This window comes from Aythya marila, assembly GCF_965140915.1.
Source record: "Aythya marila genome assembly, chromosome: 1".
Taxonomy (NCBI): Eukaryota; Metazoa; Chordata; class Aves; order Anseriformes; family Anatidae; genus Aythya; species Aythya marila.
This window is the reverse complement of record NC_139042.1, coordinates 184,005,585-184,012,915: the sequence shown is the minus strand read 5'-3', so window position 1 is coordinate 184,012,915 and position 7,331 is coordinate 184,005,585. Positions and strand designations below refer to the sequence as shown.

The following is a 7,331-nucleotide window of genomic DNA, read 5'->3' as shown; positions in this document are numbered from 1 at the left end:
ACACATCTTGAAAACCTTCAAGGATATAGAATACATCACCTCTACCAGTAATTTGTTCCAGTGCCTGGCTTTCCACACCTGAAAAAAAAGCTTATTCTCATATCCAGTTAAAAGCTGCTTTATTTCATTTAAGTCTGTTGTCTCTCATCCTCTTACTATGCATGCCTGACTTAATCTTGATAATCTCTTCATACATTTTGGAAAGCTGCTATCAGGATTTCCCCAAGCCTTCTTTCCTTCAGGCTGAACAAGACCAGCCTGTCCTCACATCAAGCGCTTCTGCCTCCTGAGCTTCTTGGTGGAATGCTGTTGAACTTGCTCCCATTTACCAAAGCCTTTCTTAATTTGGGGCTTGAAACTGGATGCAGAATTATGGATTTATGCTTGAAGAGTTCTAGATTCTATGTTCAGTTGAGCATTCACAAACAAGTTGTTCGGCCTGCTACAGAATTGCTCACCCACAGAAATTTTTTGGTTTACGCCAAAGTCCACTTGAGCATTGTCTGGTGCATGGCTGTCTGTGATTCTGAACTTTCATGGGAAAAAAACAAATAGCTACCTGTATATAAAGTGAGACCTCATGTCTTCCTTCTAACCAGTGTCCAAAAGTGGTCTCTGATATCATAGGAATTGAGTGTTTTGGAGAATATGACATATTGAAAGAGAACTGTTCAAAAAAGAAAAAACATTTGGCCAAGTATAGCCGACATAATTCAAAACTAGGGTGACCTTTTTTTTTTTTTTCTTAGTGTAACATGATTGAAATTACCATACACTATTTCCTGTTAGTTTTCTTCAATTGGGACTTTGATCATCTTACACATTATTTCTCCACTGTTACTGAATTTAAAAACAAAGAAGGATTTTTACCATTATATAACATATAGAAATGTGTTTTGCTTTGAAAAGGAAATAATTTTAAAATTTTCTTTAACATTTTATTTGTTTCATGTAGATTACAAATTATATTTTTCCAAGATGTAAATTTCTGCCTTTATGTCTCATGGGAAGAGGAACTCAAAGCAACCACTCTTTCCACCTCCTTGACCCCAAAAGATGTCAGAATTAACAAAGCATTAATTCCTCTCTTGTATAATGTGATTGTAAACAGTGATAGAAACAGGATTATAAATTACATATGTGAGGGCAGCAAAGTAGCTGCTAATCAATACTTAGCATATGGAAAATACTTTTCCAATAGGAAGTAATATTAATGATAACGTATATGTATATACATGTGTATAAAGCCATCATCCAAATCTTGGCTTTTTTTTTTTTTTTTTTTTTTTTTAAAGAACCTAAATTTGAATATGTCTATTATCTGAGCTAGAGGAAAAGATTTTTTTAAGGTGCTGCTGTAGTACCATGTTAGCTCCCAAAACTGTGGCTGAGGAATCATATTTGCAAAGAAAATGGCTGGCACTTATTTTTGTCACTGGTCTATAGATAATCTTTTAGCTTATCTTGCACTATAAATTGTCCTTGTTACAAGAGTGATCCCTTTTAGCCTGACTTACAGTCCTAAATTTACCTTCATCCCACACAAATCTGGCATTCACACTTCTTTTTGTAGAATTATGAAGTTGAGAGGATTATTTTTTTTCTTTAAAAAAAATATTTCACAAGAAAAAGAAATTAAACATCATTTTGTTCTTTTCTCCCCATTATTTTTTGAGTTCTGTATTTCAACTCTGACAGGATGAGAAATATGTGGGATATGTGATATGAATACAATTGTAAAAGAAAGCTTGTATAAATCCAGAGAAATGGGTAGGAGTAAGAGGCAAGCACAAAGTATGTCAATACTACAGCCTCTCATATTGAAATCGTCTTAGTTAAGTGGAGATACATAGTGGTGGAGGTGTTCCTTCATTGCAGTTTCATAGTGGTTTCACAGTTGTCTGGGTTCCAGGATTTTGAACTTCTGCTGGATTTTAAAGTCTTCACGTATAAGCAGTTCTAACCTATGAGTTTACAAGGAGAAACCTCTGTGGAAAATGCATGAGTAAACTTGGTGTGCTGTTGTGTACGCTGAAAGGCATCAATCTATATTACTGCTTAGGTTCCTGCTCACAAATGAAAGAACTTCTGCAACCCCATCTCATCTCATTTTAATTAATTCAGAGAAATGAATCTTTTGAAAAACCTCTCTTTGCAGTAGCTAAATTTCTTTCGTATGGTTTGGCAAGAAATCTTTATTTTTAGAAGTGAGGAAAAAAGAGAGAAAGGAGCAAATATATGCAGATGCATTCGCGAGCCAAATTTTCTGGGGGAGGCAAATTAAAATCCCAGTCAATGGGTTCTTCTCATTCCCTTTTTTAGAACTTTCTTCACTTCAGTCATTCCCAACCTGTGGGCTGCGGAGAAATATTAAAAAGGAAAATTCGGTTTGTTTTCAGTTAAAAGTTTGATCCTAAGTAATACAGTGATCCGAGAGAAAACAATCTGCTTTTGTTTCAAAAAGTTTTAAGGTAGCTTCTGTAAGGCAGAATATGGAGAGTACATCTACCAGCTGTGCTTCATTTCCCTTGTGTGTGATTTGGCTTGAGTGTGCAAATCCCCTGTGAAAGATCCAACTCAAACCAAGGGTTGATCAGTTTTTTAAGATATTACCAGCCAGAAAGAGACAGGGACTATATACCTGTATTTTAGAATTCTCTCCCCTGTTTTAGCTTCTCTTTTGTTTTCATTAGTCTACTGTACATCAACCACTTCAGAAACAAGAAGCCAGGAATCTCTTACATGAGTTAGGTTCTTCATTCATGGTGTCAGCAGTTGAGCGTGGACTTGCAAAAGATGTTCACATGGCAGCAGTGGAATTTTTTAAATGGTGTAAATGCTTTGGCCCTGTGGAAATGCATTAGTCACCCATTAAAAAAAAAAAAAAAAAAAAAAAGAGTATGGAATCTTCACTTACTTGCTAATGAATCATTTGCCCTTGTGGTGATATTTCTATCAGGGTACAGTGCATTATTTGTCTGTGTATCTGTGGGCCTTGATTTCCACACATTCAGGTCAGACCATTGAGGGCTTATTCAGATATGAAAGTCCTGGCAGCATTGGTTGTATTTATCTACTGTGTTAGCAATGGAGGGGAGCCCCTAGAACCTGCTCTTAGCTGAAAGAATAGGAAGATACGCTGCTTTATTGCTCTGTTTCTCAAAGCAAGGATCTCTTCAGTGCGTGAGCTGGAGAATAAAAGGAGCCAGCTGCAGAAGGCATGGGCTTAGTGGAGTAAAAGCAAGTGTGGAGGCAGTAACACACTATTTCTCGAGACTGCCAACTGCAATGCAAATCCAGCAGGTTCTGTAAAATTGACAATTTTGCTGCAAATTCTGATTCCTTTAGTATTCTGTGGGCAACCACACTGTGCACTCTTGCTTTATGTAATGCTGACATTCAGTTCTTCATTTCTTACATGAAGAATAACTGTAAGAAGCAGACAGGAGGAGCTGCAGTCCATTGGCTTTGTGGGCTGGAGATGCATACAAAACGTCTCTGTACCATTCCGGACAGTTAGGTGAGAAACCAGGTCTGGAAGACACCATGGAAAGGCCAAACAATTCCAGAATTTTGCTTCTGTTGACTGAATTATTCCAACTCATCCTAAATTCTCTCTAGGGTGTTTCAGTTCTACTCCTGTCCTTTCTGGTCTGGATTGTTCTTACCTGTCTGTTCCCTTAAACAGACAAACAGTGGCCTGTGAAAAGGGAGATGAAGGATTTATGAAATATCCATGAGGAGGGGAAAGTGCAATAAAAGGGTTAACTTCAGTGTTATGCAAAGGTAACATGGAGAAGAAAAGGAGCACGTGGGGGATTGGCTTTATTACTTTCCTCAGAAATATTATTTTGGTATCTGGAATCTGATTTGAGATTGAAATGATGAACAAATTGTCCCATATTAGTCAACAGTGCTGGCACAATACACTGTGAATTAAGGCAAATGGACTTCATGAGTCAAGCTATGTGTGCTCTGATTCAGGCGTGCATGCTTTCTGACTTCTGTTTATATCTGCCTTATAATTTGCGTTGTGCTTCCTTATTTTTCCCTTGTCACAACTTGTTTTAGCATAGCTAACAATTTCTTTTGTGTAATGTCCTTAATATCTCCTCCTGGTTGCGAAGAGGCGTCCATGCCCTGTGCTCAACATGTGCTAAATGACTGCTGCTGCCTGATGGAGTCAGATGACACAGAAACAACTCCGCACTTGGCAGGGATGAAAAGGGATTGCAAAGAAATTTGCTCCCCAGCGTGAAGAATCGCTCTATGACTATTTTGATCTTGCATGAGATTTGTGAAATACTGAAGTCAGGTTCTGAAGCGGTTCTAATTTGCTCCCGACTTCTGAAATTTTTGATTTTTTGGGAGAGCATCGCTCCTTGCAAAAGATAGCTGAACAACTCCATGTCTCGGTGGATGCACTCCAAGCGTACCGTTTTCTCACTCTTCCTTCTCACTGGAATCCGCGATGGGGAGATTTACTGCAGCCTTCAAACCTGTCAACACCCAAATGTGTGACACCAGTTCTCAACACATGTGAAAGAGCTAAGCTGAGGGACACGGTAATATATAGCAGGGGGAGGAGACAGAAGTTCTGCAGCATACATTTTGCTCAGCATGGAAAACTTTTTGATAAACTTGGCTTGGAAGCCGAGCAATGCTGTTATCAGCCTGCAGCTACCAAGGAGCTAGGACACAGTATGTCAGGAGCTGGATGCTGCGAGTCTCCCCCGTGTTGGTGTTACCACTGACAGGCTCTGCATCCCGAGCTGTAAAGATTTGAGCTCAAAAGCTGAACAACTGCACGATGCCTGCTTAGCTTCGGAGCACTTGCCTGAGTGCACGATAAGAGAAACTTTGCATGGGAGCAGCTGGAGCTGCCTGCACGAAGCAGGCTGCTGCTTCTTCCTGATCTGCTGAAACAGCACGAGGGAGAACAGGGAGAAGAGAGGAGCTGCGCATGCCTCCATGGGACGGGGACAGGGACAGGGACAGGGACAGGGACGGGGACGGGGACGGGGACGGGGACGGGGAAGGGGAAGGGGACAGGGGCAGGAGCAGGCAGCAAACACTCGCCTGCGACCACCGGGGCTCTTCAGAGACCCCCAGAGAGCCTCACCCCGGGCTGGGAAGCACGCCCAGCTGGGCAGAGGCGATGTAAACAGTTCGGGGGAAAGCAATGAATATGCGTAGCGATTCTGAACCAAACACATGAATATGCAACAAGTGATGCTGAGGTACCCCACCACGGGTGGCGGCGCGACCCCCACGCCCCCGGCGCTGTGACAGAAAGCGCCCTCTTGTCAGCGTTACAGTGGTGTGAAGGGGCTTTGCCCCGGGGGCTCGGTGCCACAGGAGCGTGTGAGGAATCTCTCCCCGCTTACACAGCGGAGAGTTTTTACGAGACGGAGGCTTATTAAAACCCTTTACGAGCCCCAGCCCCGAGCCGAGGAGGCCGGCGCTGTGCCGACAAGCGCCCTGCGGCCGCCGTCAGGCCGGGGCAGCCCGGCGGAGCAGGAAGTGCAGCGGGGCCTGGGTGCGCGCCCAGCCCGCCGCAGTTCCGCCTGGGCTGCGCCGGAGGCATGGCACGGCTCTGCCCGGCTGCCCCCCTGCTGCTGCTGGGCACCCTGCTGGGGACGGGGACCCCCCTAACGCCCGGCTCCCCGCTGCCGCCGGGCCCCTTGCTGCTGCTGGGCTCGCTGCTGCTGCCCGCCCGGCCGGCGCTGGCAGGGGGCCACGTACCCGCGCTGCTCTGGTCGACCGCGAGGTAGGAGAGCTCCAGCAGGCAGCGGTGCCCGCCCCGCTGCTCCCAGCGGGGGTGCGAGTGGGTTTCCTACCTAGCAGGGCCTGGCGAGGGGGAAATTTGCCTTATCGGGTGGTAAATTTGCGCCGTACGTAAACTTGCGGGTGGGTGAGCAAGCCAACAGGTGAAGCTACACGGTTTTGTTTGCGGTTCTAAGGGGGTGCTAAGGCGAGGGGGTTTTAATTCCTCACGCCTGAAGCGGGTAGGATTTGTGCACCCAGAGGCAACCTTGAAGCCCTCCGACAGAGCTTTCCTGGCTTAAAGGCACGCCGTAAGGCAGCCTCCCAAAAAGGAGCTGACCAAAAACTGCGTGGCCAAGTTTAATCTGCGCAGCTCCTAACTCCCAGATGCTGATTTTCCACTTCTAAGCTGCTTTTCTTATTATTTTTATTTATTTATTTTTAATAACACTTAATATTATTTTACTAACATTTGCTTTGTGTATAGGCATCAGCAGTTAGAAATAATAGACAGCAAATCTAGCGGAGAGTTCATCTCCTGTCCTCTGCAAGAGCGTATGCATTACACCTAGTTCAAGAGGATGCCTCATCTCGGCTGGGTATTAATTAATTTCCCTAATACAAACCATCACAAACAGCAGCTGAATGTGTCACTCTCCAGACAGGTGTCTCCAGGAAAAGCTCTCTTGCCCCGTGGCTGGCCTTGAGTGGATGCTGTCTGCTCCGGGAGGGAACAGGAGGGACACGGTGGTGGGGGCTGCTGGTGGGCACGGCCACGCAGGGCACGTTGTGCTGCTGTGGCCATCAGCAACCATCCCATCGGGATTTGTGGGACTCGCTGCCTTTGCACCTCCATCGCCCTCTTAATTCCCAGAGTGCTGCTTACAATTGTACCCTTCTGTAAAGGAAAAAGGGAATCCAGCCAGTGGTTTCTTGGAGATAATTATCCTTTCAGCTGGTTGTGCTGAATTCACTTTACCTTTCGTGAGACTTTGAGCCATTCAATGTGTTTGAGGCACGATGAACTATCTAGCTGTCACCGGGAAGACAGACCAAGCACTGCTCTTAGTTATTTATGCCAGTGGAAATCTCTTGTCTATAGGCAAGATTATTAAGCTTTAAGTCTGAGAGCTAAATCCATTTGTGTTGTTGTTTTTTTTTGCTTCTTTTTATTTTTTTAGTTGCTTCTTAATGCAATGATTTTAATTCAGCAATAGGAGGATTCAGAAATTTTATGATTGCCAGGAGTTACACAGAAAAGGATTTCCTGAAGAATAGTGTATGGTGTCATATAGACAAGCATGATGCTTTTATTTGTTTTTTCATATGTCATGCTTTAATGTTGAGATCCATGGAAAAATTACATTTGAAAACATACATGTAGGAGGTGTTTTCTGTGTTTGTTTCATATGTATCCTGGGCATTGTATTATTTTCTCTGCAGTAATTAATAACAACTTTGACATATGTCTTCCCATCTCAAGCATTTCCAGAAACTGAACCTCTGGCCCCTGGGCAGCCCCAGTATACAGCAGTCTGAAAATGTTACCATTTTGATAAAGTTTG

General features: G+C 43.8%; 1 protein-coding gene across 1 annotated transcript in view; it reads left to right on the top strand.

The window, feature by feature from the left end:
- Positions 1 to 5,484: 5,484 nt before the first annotated feature.
- ATP6AP1 (ATPase H+ transporting accessory protein 1) overlaps positions 5,485 to 7,331 on the top strand; it is a 58,488-nt gene continuing 56,641 nt past the window's right edge. The window contains exon 1 of the mRNA XM_082766430.1: positions 5,485 to 5,770. Within this exon, the coding sequence (XP_082622556.1) occupies positions 5,586 to 5,770 (185 nt within the window). The 5' untranslated portion in view covers positions 5,485 to 5,585. The remainder of the gene's footprint in view (positions 5,771 to 7,331) is intronic.